Source organism: Pteronotus mesoamericanus, unplaced genomic scaffold (genome assembly GCF_021234165.1).
Source record: "Pteronotus mesoamericanus isolate MK-2021 breed Mesoamerican mustached bat unplaced genomic scaffold, CSHL_Meso_final scaffold_85, whole genome shotgun sequence".
Taxonomy (NCBI): domain Eukaryota; kingdom Metazoa; phylum Chordata; class Mammalia; order Chiroptera; family Mormoopidae; genus Pteronotus; species Pteronotus mesoamericanus.
Genome location: NW_026555329.1, coordinates 2,353,181 through 2,372,763, shown reverse-complemented (window position 1 = coordinate 2,372,763; position 19,583 = coordinate 2,353,181). Strand labels below are relative to the sequence as shown.

Genomic DNA, 19,583 nt, shown 5'->3' with positions numbered 1-19,583 from the left:
TCAACCAAATCCACTTCTTCTGTAGCCCAAAGTCTATATATATATATATATATATATATATATATATATATATATATATGGAGGCCCAGGACAGATGTTGGGGGGGGTGGGGGGGGAGCACCTCCAGCTGTGAGAGAAATACCCAGATCTTTACGGCTGTCTGGGTTTGCATCTTCTGATCCCTCTTCTTTTTCTTAAAACGTGAGGAGGGTTCCTAAAACCAGTTCCCGCAGACCCTGCAGGTACGCAGGTACCCGGGAATGGCTCCAGTGCCTGTTTCTAAAGATAATCTGAGGGAGCTTCTCAGGGGGAAGAGAGAGGCCCTGAAGATGGATATTTTGGATTGCAAACAAAATGGCGACATTTTCCACCTCTGCCTCAGAAACACAGAATTCAAGGAGAAGGGGGATCTATTTCTCACATCAGAGGTTCCTGGTCCCCAGGCGCAGGTAGTTCCTCATTTCCAGCTTTGAAGGCGGATGCTGATGGAGATGCAGTTCTGAGGTCTGCACTTTCTGAATTTGGTTCCTTCTCTGGGCAATTCCTTACTCTGAAGATGAAAATACTTTCCTTTCCTGCGCCTGCCTTTGCCTCTGCCAGCCAGCCAGCCAGTAGGCAGCCCAGGGATAGAAATGTAATATTTAGCTCCTACAGCATCAAATGAACGGAGTACTTATAAAATTACACTTTTATTAAAAAGATATTAATCTTTCTCTCGCCCCCTCCCCCTGGGGCCATAAAAAGAAACCAGGGAGGGAAGACGGAGAGGAAACAAATCCAGGGAAAGCCAAATCCTAAATTCCGAGAGGAAGCCGAAGCTGGGACTCGAGCAGTCCCAGGAAGGGCTCAGCTTTTCTTCTGCGGGAGACCCGGGGGAGCCTCTCTGTCTCTTTCGAGCGCCTCGCTCCTCATGGCAATTTTAGAAGCGACTCTTTCCTCCTGGCTTGATAAAGAGCCGAGAAGCTTCCGCGGGGAGTCCTGTAGCTCCTAGAAAGTGCTCGGCATCCTCGGCGTGGCTGGCGGTTCCCCAGGTTAAGATGCCGGCCAGCGGCTTTGACCGGAGGAAGATCGTGGACGAGAAGACGGGCCGCCCGGCACCTGTGCGCCCCCCGCCGCGCCTGGGCCGCCTGCCTTTGTTCCTCCCGCGCTCGGCTCTCCGCAGCCCCTGCGCCCGCCGCTGGCCTCCGTGGCAGCTGGGAACCAGGCAGCCCAGCGGGCTGGCCGCTCGGCGTCTCCGGAGCTGCAGCGGCCCGCAGCCCCGCTGCCTTCCCGAGGATTCGCCGTTCTCCGGGCCGAGCCTCCCCGCCAGGCCCCAGGCGGGGCCGCCGCGCGGCTGTGGCCTGCTCGGCCAGTTCGCCTCGATGCCACGCCGACCCCATCTTCGGTCAAAGAACCCCTTCCGAACGCGGATATTATTCAGAATAAAAACTTTATTATTTTTTGTTTTGTTTCTCAGAGTGTGAGCAGCAAGGAATGTAGAACTCTCAAAACAAATGTAGCATTTTTCACGTTTACAGATTGTTTTCTTCAGTTTCGCCGGATGTTACAAATTAAATCACTGCTTTTCGAAAGCTGGATCCTCTCTGGTATTATTGCATCATTACCGTTTTTTTTTTATAAAGGAATTACATTTCCCTTTCAAATAAAAAATTTCCTATGTACGCCAATACACTATTGAACAAAAGGCCCAAGAAACCTTCTGAACAATCAGGGTACAGAATTTCTTTAATATAAATACGAACGGATGGGGATAAATAATATTTAAAACTTAGATTATTCAATGCTTGCAAAAAAAATATAAATAAATCTGACTGTTCACCAGCATACACACACGAAAGGACGTACACTTAGTTATCCTTGTACAGGGAGTCCCTGTTTCAAAGCGCCTTTGATTTTTTTCTCGCTCTTTACAAGAAGTGCAATTAAAAAACTAAACTTAAAAAAAACAAAAGTAATCGCGTCCCCTCGGGAGCCATAATGTACGAACAAATTCACATTGAAGAACTCGGCTAGAAAATTTGTTCATATACCCTGTTTCTGATCAAAGAGTAGAGAAGGTAAAGGGTGCAGGGCCAGCGGCCGACGAGGGGCGGGAGGAGATAAATATCGCTACTGATACTGACAGCCATTCCAGCAACCAAGATTGCTACGTCACAAAAACTATAAAAACGCGTTACCAAAGAAAACAAAACGGGGAGAGGGGAGGGAGCAGAGGAGAGAGAAAAGGGAGGGGCAGGGAGAACCTTAAAACAGAAAAAGCAAAGGAAGAGGAAAGGGGAGGGGGGCTCTCCTGGCGCACAGCCCCGAGCCCACCATCACAGGTGGGTGAGCTTGGGGGCTTCCTGAATTCTTCCCTGAGAAGGATGGTGGGCGGTAAGGTCCGTGTAGGTGGGGTGCGGCTCCCCTGGTCCGGGCCCGTGATGGTGGCCGCTGCCCAGCGGCCCAGCACCCCCGTAGTCCATGGCGGCCGAGGCGGCGTGAGGGAGGTGAGTTAGGCCGTAGAGGGCCGGCCCAGAGTTGCTCAGGGGCTCCACATAGCTGCCCCCTACGAAGACGGGGCTTCCCTGTAAGTGTGGGGTCCCATAGCTGCCGTTGCCCTGCAGGCCATGCGCGTGCGGGTCATAGTCGGGTGTGCCCCCTGCCCCTGCCCCGGCCGCTGTGTAGCGCTTCTGCGGGGGCGGCGGCGCGCAGCTGGGCAGGGGTGCGGGATAGGAGGCGGGGGGCAGCCCATAGGCGCCCTGGGGGGGCTTGGAGAAAGGCGGGGGCGACTGGGGCTCGTAGGGGACACTGTTGACCAGTGAATGCATAGAGTTCAGATAGCCGCCTGCGCCTGGGGGCACAGGGCTGCGACTTGGGGACTGGCCCCCTGATGACGTCAGCATGCCCTTGCCCTTCTGATCCTTCTTGTACTTCATGCGGCGGTTCTGGAACCAGATCTTGATCTGGCGCTCGGTGAGGTTCAGCAGGTTGGCCATCTCCACCCGGCGTGGCCGGCACAGGTAGCGGTTGAAGTGGAATTCCTTCTCCAGCTCCACCAGCTGCGCGCTCGTGTAGGCCGTGCGCGCCCGCTTGGAGGATGCCTGCCCAGGCGGACTCTTGTCGCCTGCGCAGCTCTCCCCTGCCAGGACAGAAGAGTAGAGGAAGAGTGGCGTCAGGGGCAGCTCCGCAACCCCGCCCAGTCCCTGACCTAACCAGGGTCCTCCTGGCTCCGGACCCCAAAGGGCCCTCCATTTGTCAGGGCCCAGAAAGGGAGGAGGAGGCACCAGGTGCTGTCCTCTGTCCTGGGCAGTGCTGGTAGCCAGCTGGGTAGGCGGCCCCTCAACCAGTCAAATAGCAAATGCTAGCCTTCTCTAAGGGGGATAAAGGCAGGAAAGCAGAACCTCCAGTTTGCCTTCCTGGTGCGTACTCCCTTCCTGGAGCTACTCCCTTCCCAACTCCTTTAATGGTCCCGCAGGCCTACGAGGCTAAAGCTCCCTGTGGGCAGGTATCACCACCTTCATTCCCTTCACAAATGGAATGTGTGCCACCTAATACATACTCAATAAACCTTTCCCTCATTCACTGTCTGTCTGAAGGATTGGACAGTTGCCTCGACTAGCCACTTACTTAATCTCTTTAGGGGAGATGGGTGGAATCGAAGTCACAATCTGGAAGCCTGCTCTGCCCTAAGAAAGAGGTCCCATTAACAGCATCCATTTCTGGGGGGGAGGCCCAGGCCCCTGATGCTTGGCCCTATTAATTAGGATTCTCCATGTCATCAAGCAACCTGCTCCAGCTTTGCGTACTCATGTTGTGGCCTCCTGTCCTCCAAATCCTGGCTCAGGGAGGTCCCAGATTCTCAGAACAACACTGGCAACTGGAAAAGGCAGGGGCAAAAGCAATCAAGGATACTGGGAAGCCACAAGACCCAGGGCCTATCATCCACTGGAGTCGGGTTCCAGGAAGCCCATGTGGTTCCTATTAGGATGACAAGTCTGAATCCCCTCCCCCAGGAGATCCCCGGCTGCCTTCATTGTGTTAAGTCTGAGCAGGGCCTTCCTGGTGGTAAGGCAGCCAGCCACTCCATCTGCTGGAGCAAAACTTAAAAATAGGCTCTGACGATAAGCGAAGTATTGATTCCGAATTGGAGGGTGATTAGGCCTGCTTTTATTCTGCCACATTTCAGTGTGAAGTGGGTGTCACTATTTCATTAAAAATGAGGAGTTGTGCTAAAAAGACAGTGGCGCTCAGATTTGTTCTGCACAAAGGTCCTCACTCCAAGAGTGGAACGAGAAGAGATGCCAAACTCCCTAGGCCCCACTTGCTCTTGAAGAAATCCAGAGAGACTTCCAAAAGGTCTCTCTCTGGGGTTTCCTATGTGCAGAGTCCTGTAGCCTCCCTAATTGCAAAGGCTCTGGAAACCTGTGTAGGGTGGAAAGAGGAGGAGCAGTGAATCCTTGTGAATGTTCCAGCGCTCCAGGCCATGCTGCCTGTGCCTGGAGGTAGCCTGGGGACAAGGAGCCAGGCCAGAGGATCCTCCTCCGGAAGGCACCCCTTTACCTGAGCTGGAGCCGCTGGTTTTCTGCTTTGTGTTCTGGCGAGACTCCTTCATCCAGGGGAAGATTTGTTTGGCCACGGTGGGCGAGTTGAGTAGGGGGCTCTTGGCCGCGCTGGCAGGGGTGGGGTTGCTGCTGGCATTCTGAGGTGGGGAGACTGAAGAGGGGGGCGGGGGCGCGGCAGGAGCTGGAGCAGGGGGCTGCTGTGGTGGTTGAGGCTGCTGAGGGGCAGGGGGCGCGGCCTGGGGCGGCGGTGGGGCCAGGGGCGGCTCGCCCAGGCCTGGGGGCTGGCTGGGCGGGCCGCTCAGGGTGTGCAGACATGCCTCACTCAGCTCGTGCGCCTTGGGGTGGCCCCCAGCGCTGGCGGGTGATTGGAGTGAACAGGCGGGTCGGTGGTACTCGCCCTCGGCGCCCAGTGCCGCAGACGCCGAGTACGGCTGCTGGCTGGCATTATAAGCGAACCCGTTGGCAGCCTGGTAGGGGTAGCCACCGTAGATCGCCGAGCTGTCGTAGTAGGTCGCTTTTTGCATCGCGTTGTTTCACGATCTTGATCGCACACTCTGACAGGGGCTTGACACCCGCGAGGGCGCACATTGGCACGCCCCCGCAGTCACGTGACGCTCCGCCGCCAATGGCCGCCCCGCGCAGACCTGGGGGGTGAGAATCGCCGCGCGGTGAGGGCTCCGCGCAAATCCATCTTACTCTCAATAGCTAAGTGACATGAAAGCCATAAAAGAAAAAGTGGTCAGCAATATTTAGCAGCACGACTTGGCCCCGGGCGCAGAGAGCCGCGCTATAAAAAGCCGCTGGAATTTACTGGCGGCTACAAATATTTGCTTAACTTGCGTCTGGAGTTGGGGGGTTTTCCGGGGAGAGAGAAGAGTGAGTCAGGTCTGGAAGCCTGGTCTCGGGAGCTGGAGTCCAAAAGAAGAAAGGCCTGATGGGCTAGAAGGGAACGGGGTTGGGATCCTTCTTTTCCAGGGAAGAAGAAACTCGGGGTGTCCCTTCCTCTCTACTCTTTGGCCTCATCCAGCAAGCTCCGCGACTCTTTCCCTGCGGGAATTTTGGGGAAGGAGCAAGGAGGCAAAGGGGAGCTGGAGTCGCCAATTTTTTTTCCTCCAATCCTTGATGTAGGACTTACATTTGCCAAAAGAGCCCTGACGCGGGGTGACGTCCTATCCAGCCCCTTCTTGGACGTTCCAGGACCAGAGAGGTATGCACAAAAAAATTCCAGGCAATTGCCCTACTGGACCCTACCGGATTTCAGAAGCTGAGATTGTTAGGCAGTCTACCCTTGCGCAGGGACAGGACTCACCTCCAAATGAGCCCCTTGTGGCTAAGAAGGGGAGAGAGAAAACTTTAGATGGAACATCCTGTGTGGGGAGAGGCCACCACCAACACCCACTCCAGCAAGTCACACTCAAATCCTGGACAGCTTTTTACTCTTCTCCTTTTCCTAGTTCTCAGGCATGTCCCAGCAAGCCACTCCCACCTCTTCTCCTCTGTTACACGAGGTCCCCAGACCCTCCTGCCTTGGACTTTCTGAGGTGCTGTTATTCAGAGCAACTATCAAATTCTACCTGTTAAAACATGATGGATTAGAGAAAAAAAACAACCCACCAGGAACCTGAAAAACCAGCGTTCATCTCCATGACCACGGCTTGAACTCTCCTTCCAACTTAACGATAATAAGTTCTGTCTTAGAAACTGCTATGTAATTTGATGTATGGGGGTCATTTGGCTCCGGACGAGGGATGGAAGCACAAGCCATAAAATCCTGCCAGAGTTCCCTGATCTTTGTGTGCTGCTGTTGTTGTTGTTGATATTTGTTACTCGGCCTATTTACCTGCTTCGGAAACACCAAGTAAAGGGCAACCCTGGAAATCTAAAAAGCAATTGAGAGCCTTCTCAACTATTTTTTATTTAGAAAGCAGTTTGCAGAAGTAAAATCTGTTTCATTTTTTTTTTTCCAACCTTTGCATGGTCAACCGCTGGTTCTGCTCAGAAAAGTTCCATGTGGGTTCATACAGTCACACTCACACTCTGACACACTCAGAATGTTAGTCACTGGCCATTTAAGAAAATTACAATGACAAATTCGTGAGGGAAATGGTTTTACACTTCACACCCCAACTGTGTGTATTTGAGTCCTGGAGTTATTCAAGTTTTCCAGGAATAGCAGACACTTTGTTAACTAGGAAAAAATAATGTAATAAGCATCTACCAGTAATGATTATACTGTAATTTTGTCTTTAATAATGTACTCCTTTGGATTTCATTATTAAACCAACAATCTGACCAACATCTGCAAAACAGGCACAATTAATTTTCCAGAACCTCAATTAAAAATTACAGCATCCGTTATCCAGAGTTATTGTGTGTGATCTTGAGCCCTGGAGTACTGTTTCGCTTTTGGAAATAGATAGAAAGCTACAGATACCATTATCAAAAGTAAATATATGGTAAAATAAAATTTAAAACTGAATAGCACTTTAATGGCTGTTTCCTGTTCTTTCACTGAAAACAGTTCCTATTGCATTTGGCAGTGTTAATGTCTGCCATTATAAATTTTTAAGATACTGGGCTGGTGTAAAATAAAACATCAGGTTAAGAAAATTACTCCAGACACTTGAGCAGCAAGATATTAGATAAAGCAAAATTAAGTTATTTTGAACGTGCACTCTTTCAAGTGACTTGCTAATCCATTAGCACAAGCAACATCACCTGCTTTTTACCTAAGTCTTTTCATCCAGTTGTGCATTGTCTTTTAAAAATAACAAAAAATACCTTTAAAAATCAAAGAACAAACCACGATCCCCATAAACTTACAATATGAATTCACCTCCGAGACCCCACCGAAGGGCTCGCTATTGTTTGAGGTCAGCAGATAACCACCTTCGGGCCCACACAGCCCGCCCCTCAACTCGGACCCCAAAGTTTGCAGCCTAGCAAAGAAGTTGGAGATTTGCCAGCCAGGAAACTTTGCTTTGCACCCCTAAACAAGGGCTGGGGGCAGGAGGAGATTCCTCCTAAAAGGTCCATTTCTGGACAATAACCCCCAGGTGCAAGAGCTGAAATAGAGTTGAGGAGGAGAAGTTGAGTACAGGAAGCAAGCCCTATTGTCTCTCTGGAAGGTCTGCCCAAATTCAACCTCCTTCCTTCAGTCACCGCTCCCTCTTTCCATTCCCGCCCCTTCCTCAGCCTGCCCTCACCCCGAGTTTAAATGGGAACCCGGGGTAAGCGCCCCCAGGTCCCGCTGTCCAGCCCTCCCTCCCTCCCTCCCCACCACGGGAAAGTTGCGGCTGGGCTAGGGGAGAGGATAGCGGTGGGGGCGGGGATGGGAAAGCGGCCTGAACTCGAAGTGTAAGGGTATCAGTCACTGCCGGGAAGGAAGCTCCGGCTTGTGAACTCTTCTTGAACCGAGATTTAAGTCTGCGGCCATAAATCACCGAGACGTAAACTCCGCCATTCAGCGCTGAGAGCGGCCGGTTGTGGCCCTGCTTACCTTAACTTCTGACGAGCGCCGCGAGCGCAGGCTCGGGCTCGGGCTCCGGCTCCGGCCCCCGGCCCGGCTCCGCGGCCCGGCCGGGTCCCCTCGGCGCGGGATGGGCACCGACCCTCAGCATCAGCCGAGACGGCGGGCGGGAGGGAGACCCGGAGGCCGGGACGCCGCGACGCAGAGCGTGGCCGCCTCGCTGCTCCGGCACGGCTCGCCCAGGGCGGAATGGGGCGGCTTGGACCCCCCCTCCCACCCACCCCACCCACCCACCCCTCCCCCACACCCCCGCCCCCTGCCCTTCCCGAGGGCAGCAGCCGCGGGCCGGAGATAAGCGCTAGCACGGCGCGGGGCTCTGCCTGGGCTAGTGGCACCGACTTGGGTATGTTTCTTATGAATATTACACGCGGAGCAGCGGCTGGTAGGGGGTGCGGTGGGGGGGTGCTGGGGGCGGGCGGGAGGGGTGGCCGTGGCGACTGGGGCTGCGCGGGCCGGCGTGGGGGATGGGACTGAGACGAGGGGAGGGCCAGGAGCGAGAAGGGGAGCTCGGCAGTGGCGGGAGGAGGGCAGCCTCCCCCCAACCCCCACGCCCTCCCTCTCCTCGCTCCTGGGCGTCACTAAAGTCCTGGAAAATTATGCTAATGAGGACAAACGGCTCTCACAAAGGGGATCTCTTGCCGGGCTCTATTTCTTAGGAATACGTTTGAGAAACCGTGTAACCCCTCTGGCCTGGACATTTCCAGTTGAGGGGCAAGGAGAAGGAGAAACAGGAGAAGAGAGTTACCCAGACTTGGGGCAGTTGACCTCACCTGCCACCCCCAATGAAGAACCTCAAAAGCAGTCTTTGGGGGGCTCGGATAGGGCCTCTTTTCTCGAGAGACCTCCCAAAGGGCAAATGGAGCTGCCTTCGGTTTTGTTTGTAGGCAGAAACACGGAAATCCTGGCAGCCAGGAGAGGAGCGCGGGGAGATGCACGGTGTTCTCGCCCTGAAATGGGAAGCTCTGGACTCAGGTACACACCAGCCTAGAAACCCGGGTCTCTGGCTCCTGTGTGGGGGGTGTCACAGTACAAACATGCAGGTCGCTTGCAGGGAAAGACTGACAAAGCTCTGACCTCAACAGCAACGGACATCTGTGGTATTCCACCCCCCACCCCCCAACTAATTAGTGGTATACAGGGACGCAAAGCAGAGGCAAGGCCTGCTTGTGCCCGGTAATATTGCCACAACTTTAGGGAGGATAGTCTTCCTTCCTCCTTTCGCCTCCCTCGACTCCCCAGATTCAGAAGCAAACTCTGCAAGGGTATGTGTGTGGCAAAAAGAGAGAAATGGAGCTTTCGTGCAATTCCAAGGTGTCAACGGCCGGTCCTTCTCAAAGGAAGGTGTTAAAAATATAAGTAGTATGTTTAAACTGTCAGGGAGCCAAAGTGTCACCTTAGAGCAAAAACAAAGCCAAGGGAAAAGGGAGAAATCAAAAAGCACTCCCGGCCAGGGTGGCCTCATGCATACCAATGGTTTTTGTCATTTATGGCTGGGCAAGATTTATGACTCGGCGCCCCAAAGCTGTAAACAGAGCACAAAACAGCAAACACTCGCTCCTTATGGCATATTGCGGCAGCGCAACTTGAAAGGGGGAGCGGGGCGGCGTAGGAGGCCAGAGCCGGCCGCAAAAATCCGCTCGGCGGCATTTTCTCTTCAAACCGCCCGGGTTGGATGTGGCATTTGAAGAAAGAAGGCGTGGGTCAATAATCAACCCGCACTTTCTCCTCCAAACTGCTGACGCGACTCTCACGCCTTCTCAGCTAAGCCAGCTGCACGCAGGGATGGCCAGCTCTCTGTGAGAACCTGCCAGGGAAGGGGACGGCCCGGGCCAAGGGAGCCGAGGGCACCGAGGTGAGGGCTGGAGCGCCCGGGGCGCATACCTTTCCACCTGCGCCAAGACCGTGCCGGGCAAAACGCGGGGGCTGGACCCGCCGAGCTGGGGATCCTGGGGGGAAGCTGGGGCAGGAGCTCCGCCTGCCCCGAATAGGTGGCTTCTGGGCGCGGGCTGCCGCAGGCAGAAGCGGGGTGCTGACCTCAAGGCTGTAGTCTGGCGCCTTGGCACAAAGAGTGCCTGGGTTCGGGCCTCTCTGCTGAAATCCAAAGTGCTGGCTTTGGGGGCAAGGCAGGCGAGGTGATCAAAAAATAATAATTTATAATAGCTGGAGGTTTTTCGTTTGTTTTTGTTTTTAAGAAAAAACACCTCCTGTCCATTTTCCATTGCCAGGAGCTACCCCGTCACTGCCGCCTGCCCTTTCTAAGCAAATCCCGCGGCTATTCACCCGGCTCCACCAAAACCACTGAGGTTTTCTTGGCTAAGGCCCTTTGGCTCCCCAAATTCCCCCAAGTCCCTGTCCTCCCTATTCCTCTTGCCCATGGGGACCAGAAGAAAACATTTTCTCAGTACGAGCAGAATATTTGAAATAGGGAAGGCGTGCTAGTGCCCTTTTCGGGGGTCTCCTTGTGAACCCGCCTGGGAGGGCCTCGCGGGCTGGGGACGGGTGGAGGGGGGGCTGCTGGCTGTGCAGCCAGGGACCAGGGTGAGGAGTAGCTGTTGGCAAGAAGAGGCATGGAAATCCCAGAATGGGGAGGAAAATTAATGAGGAAATACACTTGCCTGTGAGGGTGAGGCTGGCGTTTTGAGGGTGAAAATGGACTAAGCCTTTTTTATAAGCCACAGTTTAGCTATAAGAGAGTGACTTTAGCGCTTTCCTTGGAGGAAAATCCAGCCGGCGCTCTATTATGTGACTGTTGGTTTCTTCTCCCTGTGCATGCTTCTATACAGAACCAGCTCGAGAGTCCTTCCTTAGATATTTATTTTGCTTGCTGGTACTGAAGCGACAATAAAAAGATGCCTTTAACAAACCTCTATTCCCTCTCTCATTCTTTCTAGTGAAACTATATTATTTATGAGTCTTTAACTGGGTCAAAAATGCGCCAGAACTAGGTCATAAATCAAATGAAATGCTGACAAGTAATTGAACAGCAATTAAAGCTTACATTTTATTTCCAAGGGGTGGTTTAGAGCACTTGAAATGGCCTCAGTTAAACACGGTTAGTGCCGAGGCTGGGAGAGGGGGAGGGCAGGGCAGCCCTTCCGTTCTGGGGAAGTAAATCCCGCTCAAGTAGGGGAAGCCACATTTGATTTTTTTTTTCAAGTACAAAAAGAAATAAGATTTTTAAAAAAGCAAGTTGCAAGGCAAATCTGCTTCCCGGCTCTTGGGAGGCACCCCTTTCTTCTGCTCCGAGAGCTTCAAGAGCAGAAGACAACGAAGTTTCCTTCACCTTTTCCGGGAGTTTTCATCTTTCCCAGGAGCGCTGGGTCCCCAAAGCCCAATTAGCTAGGGCTTTCCCAGTAATTGAGAGACGCTGTTTAACTCCCTCTGCCTCCACCCTGGCTATAGTGCCATTTCTGGGGCTCTGGAGCCAGAGAAAGTCTGCCTCTGCTTCCTGCAGACTCTGCCTCTGGACTTCCCTCCAGCTTCGGGTGCCCCGGCCAGCCCTCCAACTCTCCAAGCTGGCTGGGGCCAGGCCATGCTCATGATGAAGCCCAAACCCAGCTCGGGCTACCTCTTGCCTCTGTGTCCCCAGCATTAGAATAACAGAGCTTTGGGGCATGCAGCACTCTTGCCCCCACCCTGAGCCTGTCCTGAATCAGAGCTGTCCTCCCCCCTGTGGGGCAGAGGGTGTGCGGGGGGGACGACAAAAGCGAGTCTTCTGGGTCCAGCTCCTTCCATCCCGTGTGTGAGAAAGCGCGTCCTGCAACCCAGCACTGAACAAAGTGGCCTGAAGCATCATCAATAAAATGGCAGCGCATCTGCACACTCATTGATTTCCTTCTCCCAGCTGCTCCGGCTGCTCTGGTCAGCCCTAGCCCTCCATCCCTGGCCGGCAGACGGGAGCAGTGGGGGAGCGATTCCCTTTCTCTTTCACTCGGCGTCCGTCCACCCCATCCAGCGTCACCTAGGAGCACAGCGGCGGCTACCTTAGCTTGTGCTTAGGCTGCTCGGGGGCTCTGAGACCCTCCCTCTGCCTGGGGCTTAGCTCCGGGACTCGAGCGCCGCTGTAGTGGACAAAGCCACCCTAGTGCTGGAAGCCACCAGGCCCGCCGATTAGCACCCAAGTGCCCGTTCCTTTACGCCCCCCCACCACTTTCCAGGGAATTAAACTCAGTCGGAGGCACTGCTGGGGATCTCTCAGATGGTTTCGGTTCTAAAGGAGAAACAAAGGAAGAGAGGGGCTGAGGGTCCTGTCCCTGAACCAGGGTCTCCTCGCCTGACCTTTGTCTCTCACAGCCATAACTCACTCTCGATATGAACAATCAACGGAAATACCTTAAAATAAATTCCATCCTTCTGGTGTGGCCTCGAGTCCCATCGGCTAGCTGGCCCAGAACCGCTCCATGAGCACTGAAAACTGCAACCCGCTAGGAGAGCGCTCTCCGGAGAAGGGGAAGGAGAAGGAGGAGGTGGGTGCGTGGGGGTGGGGGGGAAGCTCTCTCTGTAGAGAATCTACAAAACGTAATCACAGGCGAAGCCGCCCGGGTCTCCGCTCCAAATGCCACAATAATGCGCTGTATTATGTGCTCACGTGGTCATACGTCAACTTAAATCCTTTTATTTGAAATAGGGAATCACTGAAGGAACTAGGTTTCCAAGCAGAACATTTAGCTTCGGGGGAGGGGAGGTGGGAAACCTTGACCAGCAGTAGAGAACAGTTTTGTCAAAGGCAGTAGGGTGCTGGGGGCATCTGTCCTTCCCCCCACCCCCATCAACATATGCCACACAAGGCCAGTTATCTCCGCTTATATTTCTTTGCACTCAACCCAGACATAAGGAATGAGCAGTGCTCTCCCCATTCTTAGAGTCCACATAACTTTCCCTACAGTTCTCTATGCAGGGACTTGCTGAACCCAGCACAGCCAAGCACTCCAATCTCCTTTGGCCTTCTGGCCGGTACATCACAAGGCAAGGCCCGGGCCCTGTTTCCAGCAGAAAAGCCAGTAATGATTGGCCTAGTCAGTGGGCTCCCGCCAGGCTTGCCTTTGTGTGGAGTTTGCTAACACCCACGCCATACACCACAGCCACTGTAGAAATCCAAAAGGCCCCCAATTACCTGACAAAAGGCTAAAGCACCTCCTCCAAGTCCAGTTGGTTTTGTTTGACGGGAGCCCCCCAGTAAAGAGGTGCTTGGCTCTAAAGTGGTGGGTCAGAGTTTTGCTGGAGGACTCAGCGAATGGGCCAAAGCTGCATTTATGCTTTTCCTCGGTGCACAGCTGAATGATACATGAACTCATAGGCTTCTAATGATGAAAAATGTAAGGGGAAATGATTTAATTGTCTCTGTGAGGAGAGGGGGGAAAAAAGCCTTTGCTGGCATCCCTTGAATTAACCTACAAGACAATCTGGGACCCTCTCTGTAGACAGGTCTATTCGCCCTCCCCTAAGACAACTCTGTGTCCACCAGCAGAATCTGAACTGGACCAACTCTTCTCAGGAGGAACTTGGCTGAAACAAATAAGCACACACACGTTCCTGCTTCCTTCTTGGTGACAGTCTCCATATTTCAACACTTTACCCTCCCGGGAACTGTCTAAAAAGTTTCTCTTTTCAGGTCTTAGTTTCTGAACTTTGGGAGTTCTCTGAGGTGCTGAGGTCCTCATGTCATATTCTTTTGTTCCTGGAGAGCGGGTCTTCGGTTAGCTAGGCCTCTCTAAGCATGAGGATTCACTTGTAGCAGCTGCAGGAGGCTATGCATGATCCTTCCCCTCCCCTCCTCTCCTCTCCTGCAGGGAAATAGAAGGGGCCTGGTGAGACTGTAAGGTCCCCAGTAAGGGGACCTGGTCTTGGGGGTGTCCTCATCAGAATGCCAATAAAAGAGGAGGAGACCTCACCCCTTGGAAGTGAGCCCTGGCCTGAGCTGGTAGCAATATTCCAATAAGGCTCTGTCTGTGGTATAGCTAGGAGAGAACCTCCAATGTCAACTTTCCCAGCTTTTACCTAAGTTACAAGCTGGAAAGTAAGAACCCAAAGTGAAAACCTGCTTCTCTCAGGTTTGGGGGTGGGGCGGGGGACAGGACCAAAGGCTGGTTTCCATAAAGCACTCCCCCGTACCCCCACGGACTCAGACCACTACTACACTGTCCTCTTCTCCTCTTACCCACCACCCCCAAATATTTTACACTGAGCTCTCCAGAGGCCCTATAAAGGGCCTGGAAGTATTGCCCAATCACTGGCAAACTCCCCCAGCAAAGTTTCTGTAAAGGTTTCAACTCAAAGATGAGAAGGGGCCCCCTTCAGAACTCTCAGAAGAGTCTGGAGCAAGTCGAAATTCCCAAGGCCATAAATCAATGGGAGAAGTCTTTGGTAGTGCTTCAGAGAAATGCCTTAACGCCAGCAAAGCCCAGAGGCACCTCAGCTTCAGCCAGGAGCCCCCATGCCCCTATTAACAGCCCAGTTAATGCTCCAACTGCTGTTTAACAATTAACATTAATAACTTGGGGGTGCGATGAGACAATTTGGTGGGATATAAAGGAAAAAACCTGAGGACGTCAAAAGAAATTTAACTTTTGAGGTGAATACAGCTTCCCTAAGAGAGATCTTGGCCTGGGCAAGTCACCAGGGAGCCAGCAGCTGAGAGTCCTCCTTCACCACTCTGAGATCTGCTTTCCTGGAGCAAGGCTATGGGCCTTTTAAACTTCCATTCTAGAGGGCAAGAATGGAGATGCTCAAGGATCGAGGCCCAGGCTGGGAAACATAGCTGCCCGTCCTGCTCCATCCACTCCCCTAGACCCCAGCCTGCCAGCCGGGGGTGGGGTCACATGCCCTGGGTCCAGGCCACCAGAGCCAAAATAGGCAGAAAGTTGTCTCGGAAGGAGCAGGTGACTTAGGATATAGAGCTTTAGTCAATATTTGCAAGGCTGTTGGCAGATTAGATATAGCTGTATTCAAACACTGCAATCTGATTTCTCTGTCACAAATACACTCAACATTTTTCTCCCCTTAGTTAACCCTAGTGGTCTTTCTACTCAGTGTCAGGTTAGGCCCTCTTAGTCTGCTCTTTTTTTTTTTTTTTTTCCACGGAGGTTATGGATCGTTATTTAACATGAGATATTTCCTGTGGGTGCAACTGCACTACAAATGCGCTCCAAGTTCTCTGGACACACACGGATGTGTATATCACTTTATACACATGGTCTCAAACTCCTTCAACTGTTTATACACTCAATGGTTCTGTTGTACGCAGAGATGCAAATCACATGTGCACACTGAGTTGCAAATTCCTGAAATGCTCCATCTCTACTTGATATAAATTGACATGTAGTGGCTGAGAAAGTAACCCAACTTTACTATTATTCTGTTCACTTCCTATCGAATAAAATAAGAATTGTATCCAGAACACGACATCAGCCTTAGAGCATCCCTGAATAGCATGTTGCAATTAATTAGCAACCTGGTATTTATTTGGGGACCAAATTTTAGGGAAAACTGAGGCCTAGGGAATAGAAAACAAAATCTCAGAAAACTTTTCAAAAGAAGTAATTCCTCAAACTAAAAAAGCAAGCCCATTGCTTCATATGAAGCTTTGGAAAGCTATTCCAGCAGCCGCTCCTCCAAATAAGGCACGAAATTTATGGATCTTTTACAAGGTAATAAACCACAGTAATTACCTCCCTGCATCCCAAACTAAAAGAACAAATTAAGCCAGAACTGGAAAAGAATTTTAAAGAGTTTTTCCCTTGTTCCAAATAGGAAAAGAAAACGCCAGGACATAGAAAACCCGTGTTTTTCCCATAGGAAGAACAGCGGCTCAGCTCAGCTAAAGGAACCTAGAAGCCCCGCTGCCTGTACCGGTCTACAGTCGGGGAATACAGCAACTTCCCTCACGCCAAGGAAAAGCAAAAGAACAGGAGAAACTGCAAGGCGGCGAGACCACTTTTCTCTGCCCTGAGCTGGACTAACCACAATTTCCGAATTCACAGCTTCCGCAGGCGCCGCCACCAGTGGACAAGGAGAGCGGCCCACGCAGCGGCCGCTGCGCCCGTGGGCTTTACTGGATTTTGCTGGGCTGTTCGATGCAGTGGTTTGTTTGAAACTGGCCGGAAGAAACAAACACACCCTTCTAACGCCAACCCCCGCCCCCGCCGCCCCCGCCGCCCCCTCAAGCGCATACATCTTTGGTCTCTGCCATCGGCCGCCTCTCCTGGACAACGCCGGCTTCGCGGGCTGACTCTTTGTCCGCCTGAAGCCCCGCATTTGCGGAGCGTGCAGCTGAAAAGATCCCAGCTCCAAAACTCCTCCGAAGTTAAATATTGACCGGAACCTCTTTCCAAGGGCTGCAACTGTCCCCGCGAGGGCAAACTTCCGCCAAAGGCCCGGTGCAAAGCCCCACGCAGTGACGAGTTCGGGCGCAGCGCTTACCTCGAAAGATGTTTAAGACTGAACCCCAAATTGTCTCCAACTCCGGGCGCTCAGTGAATCGCCTTTTCCGGTGTCCAGGCGCTCTGCGGATAAACAAACAGGAGACGGTGAACTGTGGCTGTAAAGAAAGGGAGTTGGAGGAGCAGAGTTGGAGGCTCGGGCGGTCCGGGCGCCAGGGTGGCCCCCGGGGTGACGCGGACACGGAGGAGTCGCCAGGGCATTCGTCCATGCGGCGCACTCATTGCTCGAAAGGTTCCAGTCTACAAATGGCCTGAAGATGGTGATTTATTTTTGTAAAATAAATACATACTCCATCTCCGCACCCACACTCTTCTTTTTCTTTCTTTATATAAGGGGTGGGAAGGGGGGAAGGGGAAGAAAATGGACGAGGCGGAGCAAGATCGGAAGGTGGAAGGGGCTTTGCTCTTGGTGCCCCGCTCTGCTCGGAGCGAGCGAGAGTCCTCACGCACCTCAACTTGGGGAATGTGAATGCACGCTTTATTTTCTTTTGCTAACAAAGGGAAGCCTTGTCTGGGAGCATTCAATCACGGGCTCTCCTGAAACCTCACTAATAGTGTTCATTTCTGTTTGGCGCGAAATCAGCCTAAGCTCAGCCCATGGGCCAGGGGCAGCCTTCAGAGGTTTTGTCTTCTGGTTCATTCAAACCCTGGGCGTCACTTCTCCATCCCAGTGGGCTGGCTGGACTACCCCAGTGCCCAGTCCCTCACAGCAGGCCAGCTCTGGCTGCTGGAAAGAGGGGGGACTGAGGAAGACGGGCATCGGACAGCACCCCGTCCAGGGGCCCTACCCAGCCTCAACTTCCACAGAGGGCACAAGCCGTTAGATGCCCCAATACTGCTACCACCTTGGCCCTTGAAATATTCGCAATCCTCTCTTGCTCTCTAACAAGCAAAGGGCCAGCCGACGTGGGTGGCGGAGGGAAGGCACTGGGGAAAGGACAAGAACCGCCCCAGGCAGCGGGCTCTGGCCTGGCGAAGCTCTCTGCTGGCTGGGACTCTGCCGGGCGGGTCGCCTCCGCAGCCTTGTTCCTGCCCCACTCACCCTTCACTCAAACCCGCATGGTCCCCCCACACTCCAGCCGGCCCCAAACCAGCCTTCCCTGGCTGTCCCGCACCCATTCAACCCGGGCGACAGCGCCGAGAGCGGCTACCAAATAGCTGACAGGTCCCCTGACCCTCAGGCATCAGAGCCCCCTAGCACGCTGAACAAGTGGCTGCGAACCAGCAGCTAGCTGCCCTCTGCCACCACCACGAACTGCAGACCCCACCCTCCACCAGGCACTTGGGACACAGAATCCATGCTGGGCCCCCTTTCTTTTGTTCAAACTCGCCCTCTATGTCCCCAAAGGGAGTGCCCCCTGGCCTTGGGGCACCTGGCATGACTCTGAGCAATGCGGGGCTTAGCTACTCTGCACGTTGCCACTCAGCTTCGGCCCGGAAAGATCTGCTACACCACCATCCACATCGCCACCCCCACTCAGCGACGCCTAGGAGTATTGTAATTATTATGGTTATTATTATTGTTGCTATTTCCTTATCCCCAAGTCAAATATTCATGGCTGCTGTTCCCCATAAATCGTTCAGACTAATGAGTCACAAAGACGTTGCCCAGGTCTCTCTCCCTCTGCAATGGCTGCCGCCGCTGTAGCCTCTCTCTCGGCGTTTTTGGCGCTCCCTTGCTCCCTCGCTCGCCCAGCGCGGGTGATTTATGAACACCGGGAAAATTGAACAAAGCCGCGCGCCTGTTCTGTGGTATCTCTGCAGCCTTCCCCAGTGTGAATGAGAACATTACCAACTATCTGCGCATCCGTCCCACTTCATCACCAAAGCCAGGCTATGACGGCAGAAAACCCGAGCTCCAACTCACATTTCCCCCGGACACAGCGCGCTCCCCGGACTCGCAGAAATCCTGCAGAAAAAGCCCCAGGGCCCAGCATGGGCCCGCCAGCTCGGGTCCTTCCCGCTAACGGGCTCTCTCCGGCCTTCCTGAAGGAGTTAGAAGCCTTTGGAAATAAATCTGAGAATGTGTGTTTTAAAAAATCAAATAGGAAGTTGGGGGCCTCACTTCTGAGAGATTCATCCCTAGTGAGGCCCTGCCGACTCGGATCCATTCTTGATGATCGGCATTAATTATTTAATGAATCACGTGACCTCAGAGATTACAATTTCAGTGTCTCCATCGAACAGGGGCTACACCTTTAGCTGCTGCAACCAGGGCCCTTGGCTGGCTTTTTTGGTCCCCGGGCCTCCAGAACACAGATGCCCTCGCCCAGCTGTGGGGCAAGGAACGCCACGGAAACACCAGGGCGAGCATAGCGGAGTTGGTCATTCTGGGACGATGGAAACTGCGGACAGTGCGGTGTCCACTGCTCTCTCAGGCACCCTGGCATCTGTCCCTTCCTGAGCCCAGAGGCTACCCCACCTATCTCAGCACCCTGGCTAAAGAGGTTTTGTTACCTAACCTCCCCAGGACCTTTGATAGCTCATCAGACAAGGATCCAGTTTTCTGACCTGGCAAAGCCCCCCTGTGGCCCTCCATTAAGTGTGAACCCAGACTCACTGGTCCATTCCAGACAGAATAACCTTCTGCCAAAGAAAGATGCTAGTGCACTGACCCCTATCTGAGGTGAGACCAAATCTACTACTCATTAACATAAAGAACAGAGAGGGCAAGCATTCAGCTGTCTCAGTTTCCTCATCGGGTAAACTGAGATTGAACCAAAATGGCCTCCAGGTCTCTTTTTCCTGGGATACTCTTTCCATCAGGAATCTCTCTTAGCTTCAGGAATCACTTCCAGAGAGACTTGGGGCTGGCCTGAAAGCGGGCAGGGGTTACTCCATGAGTCTGGGGCCTTGAGAATAAGACATAACCGAGTTCCAAGACAGAAATTTCAGGTAAGAATATTTCACAGCAGCGCCAATAGCCTCCCGATGATGCTATCAAAGAATTAGAATATGAGTCTGCTTCCTCCTCCCATTTTTCCCAGCCCATACACTTTGAGAGAAGACGCAGAGTTAGTCTTGGGTCAGCGTATAATACACAGAAGGGCAACCGTTGGAGGAGCGGCTGTTGGA

The 19,583-nt window shown here is 53.0% G+C and overlaps 1 protein-coding gene across 3 annotated transcripts; it reads right to left on the bottom strand.

The window, feature by feature from the left end:
* Positions 1 to 1,412: 1,412 nt before the first annotated feature.
* Positions 1,413 to 18,426, bottom strand: HOXA3 (homeobox A3). 3 transcript variants are annotated; one of them, XM_054564677.1, is made up of 4 exons: positions 18,376 to 18,426; positions 16,489 to 16,571; positions 4,540 to 5,185; positions 1,413 to 3,118 (listed from the first exon to the last, which is right to left on the bottom strand). In XM_054564677.1, exons 3-4 carry the CDS (start codon positions 5,063 to 5,065, stop codon positions 2,316 to 2,318), a joined length of 1,329 nt encoding a protein of 442 aa, XP_054420652.1. In that variant the 5' UTR covers positions 5,066 to 5,185; positions 16,489 to 16,571; positions 18,376 to 18,426; the 3' UTR covers positions 1,413 to 2,315. The 3 variants fall into 3 exon arrangements, with proteins under 3 accessions (XP_054420652.1, XP_054420654.1, XP_054420653.1); XM_054564679.1 differs by lacking the exons at positions 16,489 to 16,571; positions 18,376 to 18,426 and adding an exon at positions 12,403 to 12,551; XM_054564678.1 differs by lacking the exons at positions 16,489 to 16,571; positions 18,376 to 18,426 and adding an exon at positions 8,041 to 8,228.
* Positions 18,427 to 19,583: the final 1,157 nt, after the last annotated feature.

Bases quoted from the DNA above. Each gene is read 5' to 3' on its own strand.
- HOXA3 (XM_054564677.1), bottom strand. From the start codon at position 5,065: ATGCAAAAAGCGACCTACTACGACAGCTCGGCGATCTACGGTGGCTAC. The intron at 3,119-4,539 runs GTAAAGGGGTGC...CTGTCCTGGCAG, and splicing joins AACCAGCGGCTCCAGCTCAG to GGGAGAGCTGCGCAGGCGAC.